This window comes from Notechis scutatus, chromosome 1, assembly GCF_049901735.1.
Source record: "Notechis scutatus isolate UNSWTSFEM ecotype Mainland chromosome 1, rNotScu1.2, whole genome shotgun sequence".
Classification (NCBI taxonomy): domain Eukaryota; kingdom Metazoa; phylum Chordata; class Lepidosauria; order Squamata; family Elapidae; genus Notechis; species Notechis scutatus.
In genome coordinates, this window is record NC_142009.1 from 305,737,063 (window position 1) to 305,761,277 (window position 24,215).

Here is a 24,215-nt window from a genome sequence, read left to right on the forward strand (position 1 = left end):
GTTAGAGTAACAATTTACAAAGTGAAACAAAGTGTGTTGAGGGGAATGATTTGATTCACAACATGCTGATGGAAATATAAACAAACTACTTCATTTAGCAGTGTCCTAAGCCAGTTTCTGTATCACAAATAATCATCTAAAACAGTGCCCCCCAACCTTTGGGGCACCAGGAACCAGTTTCATGGAGAAAGGTTTTTCTGTATTTATTTTATTTTATTTTATTTTATTTTCTGTATTTTTTGTATGCTGCCTGCATCCCATGGATGGGGCTTTGCTTGTTTGTGCAGACTGGTTGCTGGCATGCCATGGACCAGTGCCAGTCCATGGACTGGAGGTCAGGGACCCCTGAGCTAAATGTTATTTGAATAGAAACTAGTTCTTTACTACAACAGTTAATCATGCAGTACCACATACAGAACTATGTTTAGCAACCTGTTTAGTATGTTTTAGAGGAATTAACCAATAAATAAGAGATGTATCTAAATGTATCTAAATCCATAACTTTTTTGATGTTCCAGAAATCATCTTGCTAAATGGCATAGTTAAAAGGAACTGTTCTGTTCATCTAACACTTTCTCTGTTCAACTTGAAAATACCTGCTTGTATTTTATTGTATGTTATATAAGTGCCAGTTTGGTGTAGTGAATAAGGCATCAATCTAGAAACGGGGAGATTGTGAATTCTAGTCCTAGACACAAAGCCAGTTGGGTGACCTTGGGCCAGTCAACTTCTCTAAGCCCTAAGAAGGAGGCAATGGCAAAAAAGCCACTTCTGAAAAAGTCCAAGCAATTTCTAGAGTCCAACCATGGGACTCAGCCTCATGAAACTTACAATATCAAATATTTTTGATTAGTAAAAGATAGGTTTTGAAAACAGCAGAAATCAAAAAGCTCAAGTACACCTAAAATGTATCCTTCCCTTGACCTTTAATTTTGAAAAAGAACAGGAAATTATTAAAAAAATTAAAATGTTTAGTCTCTCCTCATTACAATACATAGGCTGCTAGGTAGACTTTTTACAACGATTTACAATAATACATCATGTAATTTCTTTTATTCTGATTTACTGTCTAAACTCAGATACTGCTATAAATCAGTTTATGAATTATTGTATTGTGCAACCCCAATTACATATTCAATTAAATTATGATAAAATATATCAGTTTAGCAGAATGTGTGATTAAGCTATAGTGTTACTTGATATATCCAGAATATATCATAGTGTTAAAGAAGAGTGAACTTTATTCTACATTATTGTACAACAGTTTGTTTGGTTTCTTCCAGCAGTTTAGAGGCTGTCCAAAAATTCCATTCCATTACCATACACTGTAAAGTTGAAGTTTTAGCAGTTTAATAACTCTCAACTGTTATGCTCAATATATACACTCCTAGCAAATTTATTCAAAAGTATCCAAGTTTACTTCTTTGTGTGAAGTTAAGACTTTCAACATATGTAGCCAGCTGGGTGACCTTGGATCAGTCATTGTCTCTCAGCTCAATTCACCTCAGGATTGTTGTGGGGAAAACAGGAGGGAGGTGTCCTGGGTATGTTCACTGCCTTGAGTTACCTTGAGTATTTTCATGTAAAAATAATAAAAGCAGGATACAAATAATATAAAAATAAGATTAGAATCTAAGCACTAAATGTAATGGGACTTTCTACTAAATATGTGGTACATACATTCTCTCTCTCTCTCTCTCTCTCTCTCTCTCTCTCTGTGTATGTATGTATGTATGTATGTCTAGGTGTGTTCGGGTCTTTTCCCGTGTAAGATTAAGAGTATCTTGGTGACGTTTCGGCGAGGTCCCACTCGCCATCCTCAGGCTGGTGCTTTCGGCTTCGTGCCAGTGCAAGCCAGTGTGTGATTGGAGCTGCCGTCTCTCTATAAATACTGGTGGTGGGGGCTGGTGTGCTGGGCTGGTTGGCTGCGCTGCTGCCTCTTGATTGGTTGATGGAGTTGATGTTGGTATAATGGGCTGTGTGATGGCCTTGTGAGTTTTGTTGTGGAGATATCCTGGATCTTGTGCTGTAATCTCCTGGGTCGTTTGTTTTGTAGTGATCTTTTTTCCATTAGCCTCTCGTGTTTTAACGGCTTGGGTAATGGGTTGTGTGATGGGCTTGCGAGTTCTTTTGTTGTGGTATTCTGGGTCCTGTGTTGTAATCTCCTGGGTCGTTTGTGTTTTCATCTCTTTTCCATTAGCCTCCTGTGTAGTAACGGCTTGGGTAATGGGTTGTGTGATGACCTTGTGAGATTTATTGCTGTGGTATCCTTGGTCTTGTGCTGTGATATCCTGGGTCATTTGCTGTATTGCAACTTCTTGAGTTCTTGTGGTGTAATTTCCTAAGTATTCTGATGTGATATCCTGAGTGGGTGGCTGTGATGTAGCATTTTGGGTTTTAGTCTGGCTTCGAGTTTGAGATCTGGGTCTGTGTTCTTGGCGTGTGTCAACTTGTTTGGTTTTGGGGTCAGGGGGTGCGACAGCTGGCGAAGCAGCCATGGTCTGTTTTCTGGATGGTGGTTGTCCTTCGTTTATAGGATGGGCTTGGGTCTGGGTCTGATGAGGGGGATTGGCGGTGGTGTCCCATGTTGCTTTGGGTGTGGTGTTGGTTTTCGTGGCTGGGACTCATTTGTTGGTGAGGCCAGCTTCCAGATGTCTGGTAGGCGGGAGGTATCGTCCGTCTATTCATGTTATGGGGTGTTTCTCTATCTCGATGGCTTCCCTGATTATTCTCTTGCTGGAGTGTTCAGTGTTGGATATTAATTTGGTTCCTTCAAAATTAATTTCATGTCCTGTGGCTTTAAGGTGCTGGAAGAGGGAGGAAGTATTTTCTTCTCTTCTGACTGCGTTTTTGTGTTCTGCGATGCGTGCATTTATTCTCCTGTTGGTTTGTCCACTGTATGTGGCTGGGCAATTGTTGCATGGTATTTCATAAACTCCTTGGTTTTCTAGCTGGATCTTGTCTTTGGGGTTTCTTAGGATGTTGGCTATTTTTTGGTCAGTGCCAAAGGCTGTCCTGATATTGTGTTAGTGGAGAATTTTGCTGATTTTTGTCTGTGGTGCCTTTGATGTAGGGGAGGAGTGCAATACTGTTGTCTTGTTCTGTGTCTTGGTTTTTTTGGGTATCTCTCTTTGGATTAGGTTGGTAATTGTATTTCTTTGGAATCCGTTGGAAATTAATCGTTACTGAGGGTTTCTAGTTCTGTTCTCAGGTGGTCTTTGTCAGCTAGGCATTTGGTTCTGGAGATGAGGGTCTTGGCTACAGAGTTGATCTGTGCAGGGTGATGATGGGATTGTATATTTAGGTAGCGGTTGGTGTGTGTGTTTTTCCGGTAGATGGTGTGTCCTAGGGAGCCATTGGTTTTTTGTAAATTAGGACATCCAGGAAGGGAAATTGGTTGTTGGTTTCTGTTTCCATGGTGAATTGTATTTTGGGGTGTAGGTTGTTAAGATGTGTGAGGAAGTTGTCCAGTTTTTCTTTCCTGTGTGGCCAAATTACGTAAAGTGTCATCTACATATCTGAGCCAGAGTTTGGGTTTGTGTTCGGATTTGTCTAGAGCGTTGGTTTCAAAGTGTTCCATGTATAGGTTAGTGATGACGGGTGAGAGGGGTGATCCCATGGGTGCTCCTTCTGTTTGTATCTTTGTCCATTGTGGATGAAGTATGTGTTGGTTAAGCAGTGGTTGGTCAGATCTAGGATGTGTTTGGGGGGGTTGTATTTGTTTTGGATGGCTGTCAAGGCTTCTTTGATGGGTACTTGGGTGAAGAGGGATATGACATCGAAGCTCACGAGTAGGTTCCTGGGCTGTAGGTTTTGTTTCTTTATTTTTTCTATGAAGTGGAAGGAGTTTTGTACGTGTGAGGTGATGGATTCTGTGTAGGGCTGGAGTTGTTTGGCGAGAAATTTGGCAAGATCCTGTAGAGGTGAGCCTATGGAGCTGACTATGGGTCTGAGTGGTATTCCTTCTTTGTGTATCTTGGGGAAGCCATAGAGCTTAGGGCATCTGGATGATTTTTCTCTGGGGATGATTCTCTGCTGGATCTCTTCACTGATGGGAGATGCTTTTATTTTGGATTTGGTGTTTTTTTCTAGGTAGGTGGTGGGGTCAGTATTCAGAGGTTTGTAAGCAGGGTCTTGGAGTAGGTTGGATAGTTTGGAGTGGTAGTCCAATGTGTTCATTACGACTGTGGTGTTGCCTTTGTCTGCTGGGAGAATGACTATGTTGCTGTCTTTCCTCAGGTTGGTGAGTGCTTTTTGTTCTTCTCTGTGTAGGTTGCTTCTGGGTGGGTTGCTGGAGCAGAGGACGTTGGTGACTTCAAGTCTGATTTTGTTGGCTGCATCTGGGTTGATTTTGGTTAGGCTAGCTTCAACTCCGCATATAATGTTTTCAGTGGGGATGCGTTTGGGGGAGACTGAAAAGTTGAATCCTTTGGAAAGAACATTGGTTTCTGCTATGGTGAGGGTTCTGTCTGATATGTTGTGTACTGTTTGTTTCATGTGTTGTTGTGGGGAAGGGTTGGGTTTCTGGCGTTTCTCTAGTCTGTGGAGTTTCCTGGTGTGTGTGTCTGTCTTGTGGGAGGTTTCTGTTTCGGCTCTCCAGCAGGCTAGTTGTTTGGATTTGTCCCAGAGTGCTGGGTGGATTTTGTTGCTGAGTTTGAGATGGAATGTGAGTAGGTCTCTGTTGGTTTGGTCTCGTAGGAATCTTTTCTTGTGGAGTTCATTTCTGATTAGGGCTAATTCCGTTCTTTTCAGGATCCTTTCAGTGGCTGAAGTTTTGGAATGGAATTTGAGTTGGAAGCATGTGGGGATCACATTTTTGTCTCAGCAATTGCGTAGGAATGTGAGATCACACAAGATGGTGGCTCTTTGGACTTTTGTTTCGGCAGAATCTGACGAACACAATAAAAGAAGCCTGATGATGGCAGATGAGATTCTGCCGAAACGTTGTTACAACTTTAAAAGCACAACTATAATGACGTGGGGAAATACCCGAACAAAGCTGAATACCATACATGTAAGTACCCGCGAAAACTTAAGAAAACCTATCTATCTATCTATCTATCTATCTATCTATCTATCTATCTATCTATCTATCTATCTATCTATCTATCTATCTATAAACCTATCTATCTATCTATCTAAAAATGTTTATGCAACAAATTTATTGGAAAATCCCATTAAATTGTATATATGTGTGTGTGTGTGTGTGTGTATGTATATGTATGTATGTGTGTGTGTATATATATATATATATATAATGTATGGCATTCAGCTTTGTTCGGGTATTTTCCCACGTCATTGTAGTTGTGCTTTTTAAAGTTGTAGCAACGTTTGGCAGAATCTCATCTGCCATCATCAGGCTTCTGTATAGTGTTCATCTGTGAGTCAGACTTTTACAGTGGTTTCAGATTTAAATTTGGGGCAGCCTATTGCTGTGCCAGAATGTTTTTTTTCTTCATCCTGATTGGTTGGGAGTCTTGGTCTGTGTTTATTGGTCTTGGAGTTTGCTTTGTTCTGCTTGATTGGTGTTTCTAATATCTTCTGTCTGTTTTTTGGCTCTTTTTGTATCTTGATAGGCTTGCAACATTGTGTTACTTTATTGGAGGCCTTTAGTGCAGCTTGGCTCCGGGTAAATGGACGGCTATCATTAGTTAGGAAGCTAGGTTTCATCTGGGTGCCTGGTTGGGGTGTGTTTGAGCTGGAGGTATCGGGGGATCTGTTTGTGCCCAGGAGTTTGCCTGGCTTGTGGTGTGGAGATTTTTTTGTTTGTGAGTGCAGGCTTCCAAATGATTGACAGTCTGGTGGAATCATCTCTTCTATTCATGCTTTCTGGTCTTTTTTCAATCTCTATGGCTTCTCTGATGATTCTGTGGCTGGGGTTTTCTATAGTGGCTAGGGTTTTGGTGCCATTGAAGTTGAGATTATAGAACACAGATGAACACTATACAGAAGCCTGATGATGGCAGATGAGATTCTGCCAAAACGTTGCTACAACTTTAAAAGCACAACTACTATGATGTGGGAAAATACCCGAACAAAGCTGAATGCCATACATACATACATACATACACACACATACATACACATACATATACATGTACAATTTTTGTTTTTTTGTATGTTATGTGCATTAGGATGTTTCAAAATCTGAAAAAAATTAAGTACTCCCTATGGACAATCACGTATATTCGAATACTCTAGTTAGAACTTTTATCAGTAAAGTAGTTTTAAAATAATTTTGGATTTCCTCCAGCTCTCCATGTCACTAATTACAGATTTCCTTTTTTAGCATCTATTAAAGTTGCAATACAGTACTAGGTATGAGCATTTATGAGTAAGGCCGATTACTCTGCTAAGTAAAAGCATTTAGTTTTGCACAGCATGATTTGCAAGTTGAGGCCCACTTCTTTAACAGTAAGACCCTTTTAATTATTTCAGACTTTCTGGGATGGAGGCGAAAACTAGAACAGAATCTTAAATTAAGAGCCGGTTTCAGAAGCATTTCAAGAAAAAAAAAATGCCCAGCACCTCCCAGATTTCCAGAAGCAACAGGCAACGTAATCTGCTCTTCGACCACCATCAGAAATGACTGCTTTTCCTCCAATAATGTTTATTGATTGATTGCATCGCTCCGCCCTCGGTAATCTCGCGGTTTTGCCAGATTTTTTTTCCGCCAGAATCTTTTTTTCTTTTCTTTCTCCTTTCACTTTCTCTCTGGGCCTCCCACGGTTTCCCGGACCTTCCGCAAATAATCGCCAAATTTCTTTCCCGTTTGTTCAGTCTTCTCGTTCCTGAGTCCTTATTTTGAAGGCGGGGGAGGGGCTGGCAGGAACACCCTTCCCACGACTGGGCGGGGCAGAGAGCTGCAGGCTGAGAAGGGCGTCGTTTGCAGTCGCTAAAAACCGGAAAGGTTTCTGTTTCTTATCAGGAAGATCAATGTACAAAAGGATGTGTCAGGGTTGAAGACTGTTGGAATTTATGTTTTTTCTCAATAGGGAAGCAGTAATTCCTGATCAGTGCTGGCTGGGAAAGGCATTCTGCACATGCTTGGGAGCCACGTTTTTTCTAATTACGCTTTCATATTTAGATGGAATCTCTTTGACAGCATTTTCTGCGCTGCAGCACATGCATGCAAGCAGCCCTGCTGTACTTCGTGTCCCAGGGATTGCCTGTTTTTTTTTAACTGTTTCACTTGGGGAGAGGGAGCAGGAAAGCGCCCATTCCAGAGAATCTCCCACACATTCCCTCTTTTTAAAACTTTGCGGCGGCTATTTTGACCCTTGTCCTTACAGAAGGGGTCTCCTTAAAAGCACGCCCTATTTGTGGATCGAACAGCCTTCGGATAGTTGCATGTTCCAAATCTCTTAGCCGTGCTATGGTGTCAAGGTTGGAAGCGTGATTAAAGGCTGGGTGCTGGTGAGGTAACCTCTTTATCTTCCTAGGAAGTCCCAGATATGCAATCGCCCTTCCAAGGGTGCAATTCATCTCCCATCGTGCGGAGCAACGGGCTTGCCTTCGGAAAGAAATGGATGGCAACCTAAATTTGGAACGAAAGGCAGCCCGCTCGCCTCCCATTCAACGGCAGGGTAGGGGAAACGTGGTCCCTATTTTCTTGCAAATCGCGAAGAGTAACGTAGCCGTTCTCAACTTAGCTCTGTAGACAACAGGCGACTTTTACAGTATTATGCCTAACTCTCTCCCCCCCCCCCCAAAGAACCGGAGAGGCAGCCCCATTCTTCCCCCTCCTCTTCCAGCAGAAGAGAGAAGCGGCGGCGGCGGCCCAAGCCACGGTGGAGTGAATGCGTTGTCATGGCAACTGGCAGAGGCAGGAGGCAGGCCGGCCCCAGCCCCAGCCGCCTCAGCTTTTCCTTCGCTTTTGCACTGTGTGGGTGAGAGTACTGAGCGACCGAAAGAGCAGAAGAGCAGCCCGAGTTTGACCAGAGCGGGTGGCAAAAAGGAGGGAAGAGAGGCTGGAAGGAGCGATTTGGACTAGGGCTGGCGGGGCCGAGGATCCCAAACGGGCCGAAGAGGGGCGCGAAATTGGCTTCGGGATGATGGAGGACGGATTCTCCAGCTACAGCAGCCTCTATGACACTTCTTCGCTTCTGCAGTTCTGCAATGGTAAGGGGAGGAAAGTAAAGATAGCCAAGCGTGCATGCGCGCCCGGAGGGAGAATCCGAGGTCGTGGGCCGCTGGGGATGGGGTGGTGGTGGTGGATAGGCATCGCCCTGAAGTCGGGGGCTCCGGTTTTGTGTCTGGCGAAGATGGGCTGACTTGCCAAGTGGAGTGGATGTGTGCCGGGAGAAGCTGCCAAGGAGAACCGCCCCCGCCAAGCTCCCAGCTTTCCTGTTTGGAGAAAGGATGGGGCCTTTTCGGGGCTTTCTCTGTCTTGCTCTTTAGGTTAAGGGGATGAACGGGCATTGGCTTCACCAGCACGACCTTATTTCTGCCTGACCGAAAGAAACGCTGGGTGTTTTAGTTAGCTTCACGAGAAGGCGAGGGAGAGAGCGAGAGCTGTGCCTGCCTGCGGAGTCTCTCCCACTACAGGGTTGCATTGACGGGTGTCTGATAGACGATCGTGAAGATTATGGAAAAGAAAGTTTAAAAAAAAAACCTCACTTTGTTTGTGTATGGAGGGAAAAAAACAGTTTCTATTTATGAGTTTAACTTCTCGGAACCGCCCCGCGATTAAATGCTAGCTTGATTGACGTGTTCCCTTGTTTCACGGTCTTTAGTTCTAAATAAGCAAGGAAAACATTCACACTTATAAATAATATGTGTATATGTGTTTGTGAATCGAATTGAAGATGGTCTTTGAGGTTTTATGTAATTCGGATGGTGTGTTTTGTTCGTTGGCATGCTGCACTGCATGAAATATTTATGGTGTCTTGTACAGTTATTTTTAAAGTAAACAAAAGTCTTGAGATGGAAAATTGGTTTCTAAGCTGTGTAGTTTCTGAACTGTTTCTTTGAAAAATATATTAAACCAAAGGGTGTTTGGGATGGTGATGTAACAAAACACAGCTTAATTTACAGGAAACTTTTGCAATCAACATTTAAGACCAGACCCTCCTGTATTGGACTAATTGGATAATATATTAATGTGTAGTTTGTCAGTGGGACTAAATAGGATCTTTTAAAAATGGAATTTAAGGAATTTGTAAACATCCTAACTCAGTATTGACTAATAGGAGTTACATGTGAATACATACAGCATGTAAAGGTTTTGCTGTTAACTTGGAAAACCTTTGTGATTTAGTGCTTGTTTCTTTGCCTGAAAAAATTATAATTTATAGACTACAGTGTAGTTCACATATTTATGTTTGTGTTTGTAAAAGTAAGGACTATATAAAACTGTATTTATGTTGGACTTTGTTAGACTATTTTGGGCAATGATAGAAAAAAACAGAAAATTACTCTTTTAAATCAGCTAAAGGTTGGGATTATTTAAAGCATTTTTATACTGTGTTGTGGAAATTAAATATCTAGTTTGCATCTCTTTTGTTGTTTGCATTTCTGTTTAAACCTATAGATATATTTAAAATCAATAAAGTTAAGATGTATATTGTAGTTTTGGATAGATAAAACTATATCTATTGATTTCAATACGAATTCATCTGTGCCTTTAACTTTATCAGGATTACTTTGATGGAAAGATGTTGTAGAACTGGACTCTCAGCTTGCTACCTTGGATAGATCAGCTGATAATATAACTTATGTCTTATAAGTGGCAAGTAGAGCTAAGGTTCTATAGAACATGTTTAAAAGGAAGATTGCTTCCCTGTACTTCAAAAGAGTGTTCTAGTTATAGAAAATGATGTGAGAGAAATCAAGTGCATATGAATATTTTATAATCTAAATAAGGAAACTTTTTGCAGAACAGTTGGGAAAACCTGGACCCTTCAGATATTGTAGAAGTACAACTTCCACCTTCTTTCACTATTGGCCTCATTGGTTAGGTAGTTCAGTAATATCAGGGAGCACAAAATATCTCTAGATATTGAGCATATCTTGATCTTTTGGGGATTAATTCCACAATCAGGATTCTGCCATAATAAAGATCCTGCCTTGCTACCTACACTTGATGATGTCATCTAATGAAGATTCATAAATTGCATAGTGGCTAATGAGAAGTGGATTTTTTATAGATGTTCTGGCAACAAAGGTTCTTAAGGTTTGTTAGACTTTATTTTGAAGTGAAAATAATTTTGAAGGTAGTATATTGAGAATAAAATCTTTGGAAGTAATGTAGACTTGCAAAATATCTACAAGCTGTTGGCCTGATCCTTCTTAAGAGTACAACCCAAGCACAAAATTTAATCTTAATATTAAAAAGTATAGAAATCCCATAGCACAGTGGCCACGAAAATAAACAGGATTGGCCACAACATCGCCATCTGGAAACTTCCAGCTAGATAGGATAAGAATCTATGCAAGTCAGACATGAAAAACCACATACTTCTGAAAACATTTTGTTGTCTTAGCTACAATTGGATGGGTTAGCATACTACTTTAAGTCATAAACCACAGTGCTTGGATTCATATAGTTTGCTAAGCAAAATTAGACAAACTGTGTCATGGCATAGACATTGTGAACCAGCTTGCTATGACTTATTCACCAGAACAAGGTTAGGAAGTAATCACCTAACCAAACATTTGACGAAGTATTCCATGTCACGCTAATTAGCAAGCTAGTTAAATATTTGCGGGATGTCATAACAAGCATATATATATCAGTAGGTGCTTTGTAAACCCATGAATACCCCAAAGAATGCTAATCAATGGTTTGTTATCAAATTGGACAGAAGCATCAAGTAGACTTCTACAAGGATCAGTCCTGGGACCTGTTTTTCATATTTTTAATGACTTGGATAACCAGGTGGGAGAAAGCTTCTACATTTTACAATTGACTAAAATTGGAGGGAATAACTAATAAACAGCCAGTTTGCTGTAATGCTTAAGGTATCAGGTTAGAAATTAGGAGAGCACAAGTCCTGCCTTAAGCAAAAAGCCAGCTGGGTGATAGTCCTCGTCTTAACAACAGTTCATTTAGTGACCATTTGAAGTTACAGTGGCACTGAAAAAAGTGACATATGATCATTTTTCACACTTAAGAAATGTTGCAGCATCTCCATGGTCACATGATCAAATTTCAATCACTTGGCAATTGACTCATATTTATGACAGTTGCAGCCCTGGGGTCATGATCACCTTTTGCAACTTTCTGACAAGCAAAATCAATGGGGAAGTTAGATTCATTTAACAACCGTCTTACTAAATCAAAAAACTGCAGTGATTGACTTAACAACTGTGGCAAGAAAGGTCATAAAATGGGGCAAGATTCACAATTGTCTTGCTTAGCAACAGAAATTGTGGGCACGATTGTGATTGTACGTTGAAGACAACCTGTATAAATATCTGTAAGTTAGAAAAACAAAGTTGGGGTCTTTCAGTTGCCTGCTGTGTAGCAGAATCTTTTCCTAAACTGCTTGATCGTGGATGACTTTAAGGCTCGTCAGCATCTGATCTTGGAGAACTATAAGGTGCTCGGGGACCAGTTTGGGTGTTATTCCGGTAACAATGAACTTTCTCAGACACTTTTGTGAGCTGATTTTCAGGGTCCATCCATCCAAACTTCAGCATATGCACCTGCTTGTCAATCAAATTTATCTTTATTCATACCATCAAATATCAGAACATACTTTTAATAGTAATTTTACTAAAAATTACAATTGCAGCAGTAGAAACTCATACAAACTAAAAAAAAAGAATAGAAATAAAAGAAAAATGAAAGAAAAATAGTAAAGAAAAAGAGAAATATATAAAAGAAATACAAAAGGAATGATTTCCCCCTATCACAAGTATAAACAATTTTGTAACATTACTTTTTGTTTCAATCCTACAAATGATCTTTTCTTCTATCCCATCTCTTTATCTGTAAGCAAATCTTTAAAAACTCATCATCTTGGTCTAAGAAGTTGGCAAAATACCATTAAAGATTACCAGAAATAACAGGATATCTATTTTAACCTTGATCAAATAAACCAACTTTATATTCTGTCCCTTTACTTCTTACAATCTTAATATTTCATCCTTCAAATAATCTTAGAACTTGATTTCTTTTCATTTTTTCTTTGTTCCTCCTCATAAAATTCTTCAAATCTTTAATAAGCCTCTTTTGTAAATCCAATATAGGAAGATTGTACAGGTTGATTTGTTATTTGTATATTTCTTTTAATTATTAAGACAGCAACTGATTTCTTTTGTATGTTCTCACAAGGTACAACTATCTGGAGCACTTGTAGACAATCTGAAGTCTTCTCCTTGTCCAGAAAGAAATTCTCACTAGTTCTTCATTCTGCTTTAGTTTCTGCTCTGCTTTTCTGTGGAGTTGTCCTCTATTTCTCACCTGGAATTTATGAACATCTTAATTTCTGTTTGGTCCTACAAAACTAGTTGTAAATGTGGCACTTAGCTTAAGCAAATATACAGAAAGTGTTTCCCTGTTCCTGCCACTGCATTTGAATGTCTATGGAGATTATGAGTCATCCAGGTCATGGTTGTCCCAAAGGTGTTTTTTTCAGGAGGCAACTGGATTTCCTTGTTTTTTTCTTCGAAGACATTTCGCTTCTTGGATAATGAACGGATAGATAGACAGACAGACAGACAGATAGATGATAGATCCAGCTTAATTTGCCAACGATCATATTCTCCTTCCAAACTCCAACAATAGATTTTTCTTCTTAACCTATTTGATCTTTTATTGCCCAACTTGCCTTTAGAGTACTATGCATGTGAGAAATCTTACCTACTCCAGCTAAATGCTTTACTAGATTACTTTATTTCCCTTATCTGTCTGGGAGATCACATGACATGCAAACAGGGCTTAACTGTTCCATTCTGTCACAGACTTGATCCAGGTAATTTGCGGCCTAATCTGTGAAGTGGACACACATGAAAGCTCACTTTTGCCTTTTTGCAATCATGTAAATAGATATCCAAGGCATAACCACCACCCAACGTTAGATGATTCCTTAGTCCAGTTGAGACTGACTGCTGCACACAGTCTCTCTGGGTTAAATTAGGCTGATTAAACTGTTCAGCAATGGGGACAAGATGGTGATTAAAAATGGTAATATAAGTGTCTTAAATGTTTTATTTTAGCTCTGTGGAGTATGTTATCATTATTTTTAATTCTAACATAGAGAATATAAACAGCAATGGGAGCTTGGGAAAGGACAAGATTAAAGAAAAAAGTAATACGAAAATTAAGTAATATGAAAATTAAGAAGTTATGAAATAGCACTGAAAAGATAAGGATATTGTGATTCTAAACAACTTACATTATAAACAGCTTAAACTAGATCAGCTTATAAAGATTTGTGTCATTGAGTATTCAATATTAATATTTCTAATAATTCTAATAATTGTCTAGTACCAAATTGGGACAATGAAGAATTAAAAGCATTTGAGGAGTCTAATTAGAAGCTGAGGAAGAAGTTAAGTAGAGATGTCTTGCTCTGAGTGTAATATGGATTTAGTAGCAAAATTTTTTTGCTGACAGCATATAATTTCGGTTTTTCAACAATTACTGTCAGTTAACATCAAGTTACAGGAATCAAAATATTTCTTGGAGCAGCATTAATGGAAACAGAGGAATGCCCTAAGGAAATTGAATTAAATAACAACTAGTTATCCCTTATAATGTAACATTGGAGGGGCCTTGATATAGATGGGAGTTGAAGATATGATCTGTGCTATTTATTACTAATGATATTGCTCATGCTTTTCCTAGTGAATAGTGCTGTTTAGTGTGTTCTCACCACTAGTATCTTGGAGACATGCTCCTTCTGGCTTCTCCGTGAGGCTAGAAATGGTTTGAAGGTTGGTTCCAGGAGGTTATTTTTGGCTCTTTTTGGGAGTAGGTGGCAATGCAAATTGCTGATCATTAAAGCCCCCATACTATTCTGCACTAAAGTAATCCCAGGACTACTGATTTCAGATTGAATTGACCCATCAAAATCATGTCCCCTAGGAGAAACTGTTGTGAACCCCCCAATTCTCTATAGTTATGGAAGTCTAGGTGCTTCTTTTCTATGACAACACCTATATTTTGGAATAGCTTAATGCTTGAGTGAGTTATTCCTTCCAAAAACTAATTACATTACAGGACTGATGGTGATTATTGTAATGGCATTTTTTATAATTTGTAATTTGTACCATGAATATTTCATTTCTGTGTCTTTATTATTAGAAATTTCAAAATATTCAGGATTGCAGAAAGTATTAAATCCAATAAACAATATGGCTTGTCATAAAATGCATGTTCCAAGCTAACATAGTTAATTGGCCATTTTGACATAAAAATAAATCTCTGGATGATAGGTCCACCAGATGATGGCTTTTAGCGATTCTTAAGCATTTATTTCCTATTGCCTGTTTCTTCTGCTTCCTAGTTATTCTACTTACCCTCTGTTATCATTGAATGAAATCTCCAATTACATTTGAAGCCACCTTAAACATAGTGACATTTTGCCCCCTTGGATGAAGCAATATATGTCATCACTTACTTAGACGAGTCACAAGTTATTTTGACGTGCAAAACAGAAATCCTGTATTTTTCCAGGCTAGGCACAAAAGGTAACAGTAACAAAATTAAATAACCTAGACTTGCTGCTTTCATGTTATCCATATCTATGTGAAGTAGCTATCTCCTTTCTGTACCTCTTTTCTGTAAGGAGTATAAATCCTTCCATTCCTCACCATCCAATCAAAGCTGCAGAAGCTTCTTGGATGAGAATGGGCGTTGGTAGAAGTTACCGTGAACACCCTTTCTATCTATGCTGCAAGAGAGATAGAAAGAGAGAGCCAGGATGGGTTGATTCCTTCCTATGACGTCATTTAGCTGAGTCTGTACTAAGATATAAAAGCCAGCCCCCGGGAGAAACCCCAGCTTTGATGAAGATACTTGACAGACTGAAAGGTGTCTCTGAAAGCACAAAATGAATATAGAAATACGTCTTACCCTCTCCGGACAAATCAAGGGAGGGGCTGGGCTCTCTCGCAGCATAGATAGAAAGGGCGTTCACGGTAACTTCTACCAATGCCCATTCTCCTCCATGCTGTATCGAGAGCCCAGGATGGAACATACCAAAGCTTGCATGTCCACGGGTGGGTCCTCGTCTGGCTCATCACACCAACTGTGGAACCACTTGTTGAAGCACCCGTCTGCTGAAGGCTGCAGTCGCCGAGGCAAAGGCATCCAGATGGTAGTGTCTGATGAAAGGAGACGGAGATGTCCACGTGGCTGCACGACAGATCTCCTTCAGGGATGCTTGGGTCGCCCAAGCAGCAGAAGTGCCCGCGTTTCTAGTATAGTGCGCCGTCAGACCTCGGGGAACCGGAAGGGCCGCAGCTTTGTAGGCCTGCTCAATGCAAGACCTGACCCACCTGCTAATAGTAGGAGAAGAGGCCTTGTGCCCCAAGTGAGAAGGGAAAAAGGAAACAAACATGGCTTCTGACTTCCTGAAGGAGGAAATGTGCTTAATGTATATTCTAAGAGCCTTTCTTACGTCTAGTGTGTGCCACTGCCACTCTAAGTCATGGTGCAGGAGAGGACAGAAATCAGGCAACACAATGTCCTGGGACCTGTGAAACCAGGTGTTAACCTTCGGAATAAATGAGGGGTCCAGACGGAGAACAACCCTATCATCGTGAAAGGAACAAAGGTCCTGTCTGATGGAAAGAGCAGCAAGCTCGGAAACCCTCCTGGCAGAAGTGGTGGAAACAAGGAACACTACCTTCAGAGTCAGGAAACAGAGAGACACTGTTCTAAGGGGTTCAAAGGGGGGTTTCGTAAGGGCATTAAAGATCATATGAAGGTCCCAAGAAGGATACCTGTGAACCACCGGTGGGTGGAGGTTGGAAGCCCCTTTCAAAAACCTCCTGACTGAAGGGTGATAGGATAAGGAAGGAAACGAACCCCATGAAAGGACCGAGGAGAGGGCCGCAACCTGCCTGCGTATGGTGTTGGGGGCCAAACCTTTCTCCAGCCCATGCTGAAGGAAGCTAAGAACTTCTGCCAACTGGGCTGAAGCAGGAGAAAGACCCTCCCTGAGGCACCATCGGGAAAAAGCCTTCCAGGTGGCATCATAGATGCGCCTTGTAGAAGGTTTGCGAGGTGCCAGGATAGTGAGGACCCTTTCTGGAAGATCAACCTCCTCTAACTGCTACCGCTCAAGTGCCACACGGTCAGCTTGAACCGCTGGGGCTCTGGGTGGAGCAGGGCCCCCTGGTGAAGGGAGATTAGATGGGCTGGGATTCTCCAAGGACAGGACGCTTACCAGTAGAAGGTTGTTGCCTGCCAGATGCTTCCGCATGTTGGTCTTGGCGTTGGGAGTACAGCCTCTGAGAGTGGGGGAAGTGAGATGAGGTCTCCGCTCGAAAGGCAGGAGGGCGATAAGTAGCAGGGCGATAGTCAGCTTTCTTCCCAGAGGAAGAGAGAATTTTACGTTTATCTCTGGTTTTGATGAGATAAGGTTCCAGAGCATCGCCAAAAAGCTTATCGCCTGCAAATGGAACTAAAGCCAGCTTCCATTTTCGGTGTGACTCTGCCTGCCAATTTCAGAGCCATAAAAGTTCTTGCTGCCACTGATGATGCCATGGCCTTGGATGCAAATTTGGCAGAATTGAGAGTGGCATCTACAGTGAATTCCGCCGCTGCAATAATCTTATTAAGGTCTTGGTGAGACCGAAGGTCAGAAGCAGGCAATCTATTCTGGAGTTGGCGCAGCCACCGTATGGATGCCCTGGTGAAGAAGGATGCTGCTGTTGAAGCCCGAACAGCCCAAGCAGCAGCCTGGTGATTGTGCTATAGGGTCTGTTCGGAACGTTTATTATCCAGTTTCAGGATATCTTCTGGCTCCGTGGGAGTGCCAGAAGATGAGAACAAAGCCAGAACCGGAATGTCAACAGAAGGCACTGCCAGGGCATTGTCCAGAGCTGCACTGACATTGTAGAAATTCTTATCCAAAGAAGATGGGCGAGGACCTGCCAAAGGGGAAGTGCACTGTTCCTTGACCATGTCCAGGAACAAAATGGGAGAAGGCAAAACGTCTGCATGCACTACAGGCTTGAAGAAGAACGAGTCCCCTTGGCTGGAGGGATTTCCTTGTGGCTCAGGAGCCCCTTCCTCCGGTGACAGCTTGGCAGTGACCAAAGCCTTGCTGAGTAATGGCCTGAAGAGAGTAGATTTGAAGGCCAAAGCAGAGGATGTCTGCTCTGGGCGAGAATCCTCTTCCTCTGAAAGATTTTAGTCATAAATCTCGCCCTCTTCACACTCTGAATGAGAGGAGTAACTGTGTTCAGATGGTGAAGGCCTTCCTTCCTCATCAACCTCCTCCCATTCTGGTAGAGAAGAATGGACCCTGAGGTCCTGGGGCCTGTGTAAATCAGGGTGATAAGGCAAGGAACTTACAGATTGAGAAGGGAGAAGGGCCTGAACCCTTTCCAGAGGTTGAAGAATTTGCTTGAAGCCTTCAGCCAATCCCTGCCTAATGGCTGATGAGACTACATCTTGGTTATCCCTTGGTCTATGCTCAAAGGTAGAGGCAGAAGGCAGAAGGCCCGCTGCTGTGGGAGTGAAGGTGGCTTCAGGCCTAGATTGAGGAGAAGTTCGAGGCCTGGAGGGAGGGGGAGGAGCATAGGGCCCAGAAGCCTGTTGGAAATAAGGCCCAGATCTGCTTAAATCCTGAGGATCTGATTGTACTGCAAGAGCCTCAGGAGACCAGGATGGATGATGGAAAGGCTCATAGATAACTTCTCCTCCCCTGGGAGGGCTTGGCTGGGGCCTATGGGTATCATCTGAAACATGCTGTAGTTGCACTCCCTTCTGTTGAATAGTTCTATTGAACTGTCTCTCTAGGGCTGCATGCCTGCACGTCTCTGCCCTCAACTCAGCCTGAGTTGCCTTCTTAGGGGTAGAGCCTTAGATCTGATTTTAGCAGCCACCCCCCTCTGGACTGATTGAGTGTGTTGCCTACGTCTTTTTCTCTTATTGGGCTTAAGAGACTGTTCCACTGGGGGAGAAAGCTCTGCCTGAGCCTTATCTCGCTCCATTTGTAGAATAAAGGCTCTTGCATAAGAAAGAAACTGTTTAGAATTTTTATGAAGCCCTTAGGGTATAAAATGGACCCCGGGCTTACAAAATGGCCGCTCACCTCGTGGTGGAAGGCTTCAATCCAAGATGGCCACTGACTAGGGGAAACAGGCTCCGAAATCAAAGAATTCCTGCCCAGGCTATAAAGAGCCCCGAGCGAAGTCAGCAAAGGAAAACGCAGCCGCCGGCCACACGATCAGTTGGCTTGCGCTCTTTTCGGTTTGCTGATCTTTTTTACGATCGCTTAAAACCGCAGGCATGGGGGAGGTCTACAGACGCTGCCCAGTTTGCCTGTACACAGCTCTGGTAACGCTGCTCCCAACGTTGCAGGAGAGAGAGCCCTGCTCTCCTGGAAGAGCAGCTGCCCAGATCCCTGCTTGAAACGAGGAAAAAGTACTGAAGATCGCAGGTGAGTGCTATCTAACAGAACACTTTCAGAGACACAGCTACTGACTGAAAGGAGCTGAGTCAAAAGCTGGGGTCTCTCCCGGGGCTGGCTTTTATATCTTAGTACAGACTCAGTTAAATGATGTCATAGGAAAGAGTCAACCCATCCTGGGCTCTTGATGCAGCATAGAGGAGAACTAAAAGAAAAACAAGGAAAGTCCAGTTGCCTCTTGAAAACGCACCTTTGGGGCAACTATGACCTGGATGACTGAGAATCTGCATAGACAGTTGTCCTTACTACAAGATTATCTTGTTTTTATTCACTTTCTGTCTGAAGATTTTGTTTTATAATGCAAATCCTACAAAAACAAAAAACCCTAGCTGATTTCATGGCAACACAGTGGCATGGGAGCAGAGAATTCGCCACAGCATTTAAAATTCAATGTTTAGCTGATCATGACAGACACAGCTTGTCAATTTTTCAAAGATGGAAGTATAATACAAAAAGATGGTTGGTTTTTTTGTATCCTTTTCAGTCTACGCTTATATATGATAATTGATGAAAACCATTGAGTGATTTAATGAAAGCACTAATGCTTTGGATTCTGAGTGACTTTTTGGTCTTCCTTTTTATCTTTTTCCATCCATGTCAAGGTTGAGCATTCATCCAAGTGAATCAATCTCTTTTTTTGACAAAGAAGAATCACTGCTATATTGGTCAAATAGGAAGCTGTTTATATTCTTTAAAAAATTGGTGGCATAGCTGATTTCTAGTTGTCTATATTATATACTGTATATCATACTTTTTTTATCGAAGTCCTTGTACTGGAGATAGCTTACCAGTAAACACCAACCATCCTTTACAACTGAATTGAATATGGCATATAATCTACAATAATTTAGTTGTGGCTGACTAATCATACATACTGCATTAGGAGGATAGGTTTTTCCTATAGTTTTGTATCATTTCCCCCAGAAATGTTACTAATTTAGTTCATATAATATTAACTTCAATATGTTAGGGTTTTTTTCAGGGATAAGGAAACAAGGTATAACAGAACAAATAAAGAAGCAACTTCTCTTGATCAATCTTTCTATAATAGTTACTTATAATTCAGTACTAAAATTTATTAACAATGAACCATATGTTCTTATCATTATACTGTTAGATCTGCTATGGTTAGAACTGCTAAGTGTCGCAAAATTTTATTTTTCATGGAATTTCTCTCTCTCATACACAAACCAATATTTTAAGTTTTTGCCAGATTCTAAACAAAACTAGGTGTTCCTCTATGAATCTGCTACAAGTTTCCACTGCTATTTAGCCTGTACCTTCTAATTGAAAAGTATATCAAAACCCTGAATGTAGCTAATTTTGATCTAGAAGATGCCGCTGTAAAAAGTAAAAAAAATTGTGAAAGTGAAGCCAGCTATTATGACAACTGTAAAAGACAATACAAGTCTTAAACCACTTTAAATGCATGTTAAGGTTTTGTAACATTTTTCTCATTTCCTGTTTAGAGAAAAGACAAAAATCAGGAGGCAGAGTTAGTATCCTTAGCCATGTTTCTTGTTAACTTAAGAATCTACAACATAAGAAATGAAAGTGGATACAAATATTGTTCTTGTTGCATCTTGTTGTCTTAGTTTTAAAATTCTACACATACTCTGAAGGAAAATATTTTTAAAGAAATGTCTGGGCCAAAGTTGGCTAACCTCAGGCCACAAACTTTCATGTGGCTTTCCAATTATTTTGCACAGCCACTAAACAAGGAGTCTCAATCTTCAATAATCACAGATGCCTTATAAGGATTAGTTAATTAGCTGAAGGACTTCAATATCTTTGAAGATCTTTCAGACATGTACATAAAATCTCTAATGAGTAAAAATGATGAATATTTCAATATGACATAACAAATTTGTTAGGGATATACACCCTAGCAGAACCTGCAGGGCAGTCAGGCAGGCAAGGCAAATGTGTGAGATAAACGTTTTTGTAGCTTACATTCAGTAAAACAGATACAATGTGCTAGTTAAATAGTTTATTCCAGTAAGATTTATAGCATAGTCAAACAGTCCATATATCATACACTAGTTCAGTCCTTCCAGGGATTATTCAGTTGCAAAGTCCAGTGTCGAAAAAGAGGTCATTAAACTTACAAATATCAGTCCAGTAATATATCTCTTTGCAGTAGAGATATGAAGAATTCAAACCTCTTTTCTTCCTTCAGCAACAGCAAAGAACACGCAGTTATCACACCATCAATCCATCATTGTCAGCAAGCAATTCAGTAAGCCAGCAATCAATCAAGTTCAAACTTCAACCAATTAAAGAAATTCTGATATGTTTCCGTTTTACTTTTCATTAAATAATAGAAACCATATCTAGAATAATGATCCATTATGCTTAATATATAACGAGCACCTCCCACACTTGGTTTTTTAGGACCTATAATATCAGCAAATACGACCTCTAGAGGTTCCTTTGTTTTAAATCCATTAATTCTATTTGCTGGTATTATCTTGCTTTTTTCTTGACTGCAAGCATTACAGTGCAAATACTTACTGCAAGGCTTCAGTTTTATACCTTCAGACAGTTCAACCGTTTGCTTGAGCATTTTAAAATTTATATGCCCTAAACGTCTGTGTAACAAATGTATGCATTCATCATGAGGTTTAACGTTATTATAAACTGTGTTAGCTACCTCTAATGAATTATCATTTAACACATACAATTCACCTTTTAAAGTTGCAGTCACTTTTTTACCTTCTTTTTCTATTATGTAGTTTTCTCCTTTAAAGGTAACTACATAACCTAGTTTAACCAAAACTCTAACCGAAAGCAAATTAAACTTAAGTTGTGGTACATATAACATTTTTACATTTTCTTTTATGCAAGAACAATGTGCAATACCTTCACCTTTTGCTTTCATTTTCCAGCCATTAGCTAACGATATCTGCTGTGAACTCGTGGACATCTTAACAAATCTTTTCTTATCTTTCGTTATGCAGTGCGATGCTCCACTATCTACAACCCATAAATTATTATTCACAGTTTCGTTGCTATACATGGCTAACTCAAAGCATTTTTCATCCTTTTGATGCCTTTTAGCATTCTGGCTGGCATTGTGGCGTTTTGCTTTCTTGCAGAATCTAGCCAAATGTCCTTTTCCTCCACAATTAAAACATTTTCTAATTGTATAGGCTGTCGTAGATTCTTTATCTTCTTGTGGTTCCCTTCTGAGTTGATCCCTTTCAAGCCTTCTCCTGGCTTCTTCAATTAATCTGCCAGTAATGTCAGTTAATGTGAGGTTATCTTTTGGCAGTACTTCCAGTGAAGTTACATACTCGTCATAGCTCTCATCTAACGAAGACAAAATTATATAAACCTGATGGAGTTCTGTGAAGATAAGTTCTTTTTCATGCAGTTCCTGAAAAATTCTCTTCATTGTGTTTATATGAGTCAACACGTCTCCATTCTTTTGAAGATGTGTTCTGAACAGTTTTCGTGTAAGATTTATATGTGCTCCTACACTGTCTCGAACATAAATCTTCTTTAAATTCTCCCAACATTTTGCAGCTGTTTCTTCTCCACGAATATGGACAAGCTGCTGGTCACAGAGTGTTAGTCCTATTATACAGAGAGCTTGCTCATTCTTCAGTTTATATTCTTGTATTTTCTGGACATCATCCTCATCCTCCGGATCCCAAGCATCTACCTCTGGTGGGTTTTGAATTATACTCCACAAACCTTCTCTGCGTAGAAGTAGGCTACATTTCATAGACCATGAAACATGGTTTGTTCCATCCAGTTTGGATATTAGAGACAAACTTTATAAATTGACTTGTGCCATCTTTTTCTGGATATTAAACTATAATTAATAAACACAGCTGTCTGTTTACAGTATTGTGTATTGTGTAACTACACAATACAAACTCTCACTTTATATAAGCCTGTTATATCCTGGTTAGTCTGACTGTGCAGCTGGGCCCATAACCAGTGTTAGGGATATACACCCTAGCAGAACCTGCAGGGCAGTCAGGCAGGCAAGGCAAATATGTGAGATAAACGTTTTTGTAGCTTACACTCAGTAAAACAGATACAATGTGCTAGTTAAATAGTTTATTCCAGTAAGATTTATAGCATAGTCAAACAGTCCATATATCATACACTAGTTCAGTCCGTCCGGGGATTATTCAGTTGCAAAGTCCAGTGTCGAAAAAGAGGTCATTAAACTTACAAATATCAGTCCAGTAATATATCTCTTTGCAGTAGAGATATGAAGAATTCAAACCTCTTTTCTTCCTTCAGCAACAGCAAAGAACAGCAAAGAACACACCATCAATCCATCATTGTCAGCAAGCAATTCAGTAAGCCAGCAATCAATCAAGTTCTCTTGCTCCCTCTTATGGCGATTTACAGCCGCACCCAAAATTACATGCTTTACAGTTAAAGTGACACACACTTAAATTCACTATCATAGTTTATATATATTATTTTACCCAAACTACGTTAGGTAACCTATGTTATTCCTAACAAAATTCATAAAATAAAATAATAACAATAAGATCATTGGGAAGGACTCGATAGGTGGATTAAAATGCCAAATCCAGTCTAAACATCTGGATGCCTGTGCGATGGACCATAACAACTGTGAAATAGCTATTGCTGAAATACAGCTGCAAACAAAAACATTTCACTTCCATTAATTAGCATGTGATATGTTTTTTTTATAATCCAGAACCCCAATGTGTTATTGTATTAATCGGTTAATATTTAATATTTTTGCATCCATTTAGTGTTAGCCAATCCACCTTTTCTTCCTCTTCTCTCTCCTGGTTGAGCAAAATAAGCTTTCTTTCCTTCAGTCTTACTTGTTGCTAATTTCTCCTTCTTTTTATTGCTTGTCCTGGTAAAGTTCTTCCTTCCTTTGCCTAGAATGCCATTTACATCCAAGAAGGATACATTCTCATGGGCTCTTATTAATCAGATTTATTGAAAATTAAAATTGGATAAGTTATACAATCTTAGAAACTAGGTATATGTACTCTAGCACCTCTTATCTCCGTGAATATGTCATAAGGGCAAGAATTCTTAGATTGTCTTGTCTACTTCTTGAAGCAATGGGAATGTTCCTATGTGTTTTCCTGATACAGGGGAAATGTGCAGATGTTCTGGCCCTGTAATACTTAATAAATCATTACCTACTTCCCCACACTCTGAGAAACCTATTACACAGATTTCCTAGCTCTCTTGCTGTCTTTCTTATTCCTTGGTGAGCATTGAGTCTTCTCAGCTGAATGATCAGACTTGGCTCTCCTTTTTGACTACCTCCTTATTTCTCCCCTCATGTATACCCCCTCCTGCCTCCTGCCCTGTCTTTCTTGGTCAAGCTTGATCAAGCCATAACTCCCTGCTACTCTTGCTTGAGAGCTCAGTACCACGTCAGAAGCAATGCTTGCCAAACAGTGCAGTAGCAGAAAGTGCTTCTCAGAGGGTGCTGCTGCTCAGGGTAAGTGGTCTCTGAGGCCTGATTACATAGCTCAGACCCTAATGATGCTGGGAAACTTGTTGAGTCAGGTTGAAATGAACTGTGAGGCCACCACATGTTCCTGACAATATCCCCCCCAGCCTGTAGTGCTCATTGTTTTTACTTTCTGGACAGCTTCC

The 24,215-nt window shown here is 40.5% G+C and overlaps 1 protein-coding gene across 6 annotated transcripts in view; it reads left to right on the top strand.

The window, feature by feature from the left end:
- EML1 (EMAP like 1) overlaps positions 1-24,215 on the top strand; it is a 149,232-nt gene that overhangs the window by 74,050 nt on the left and 50,967 nt on the right. The window contains exon 1 of one of the 6 annotated variants that reach the window (XM_087952154.1): positions 7,798-8,121. The exons of 4 other annotated variants lie outside the window; for them this stretch is intronic. In XM_087952154.1, the coding sequence (XP_087808280.1) occupies positions 8,052-8,121 (70 nt within the window). In that variant the 5' untranslated portion in view covers positions 7,798-8,051. Of the gene's footprint in view, positions 1-7,797; positions 8,122-24,215 lie in introns of those variants that run through there. One more of the 6 variants, XM_087952153.1, reaches the window with a different exon arrangement.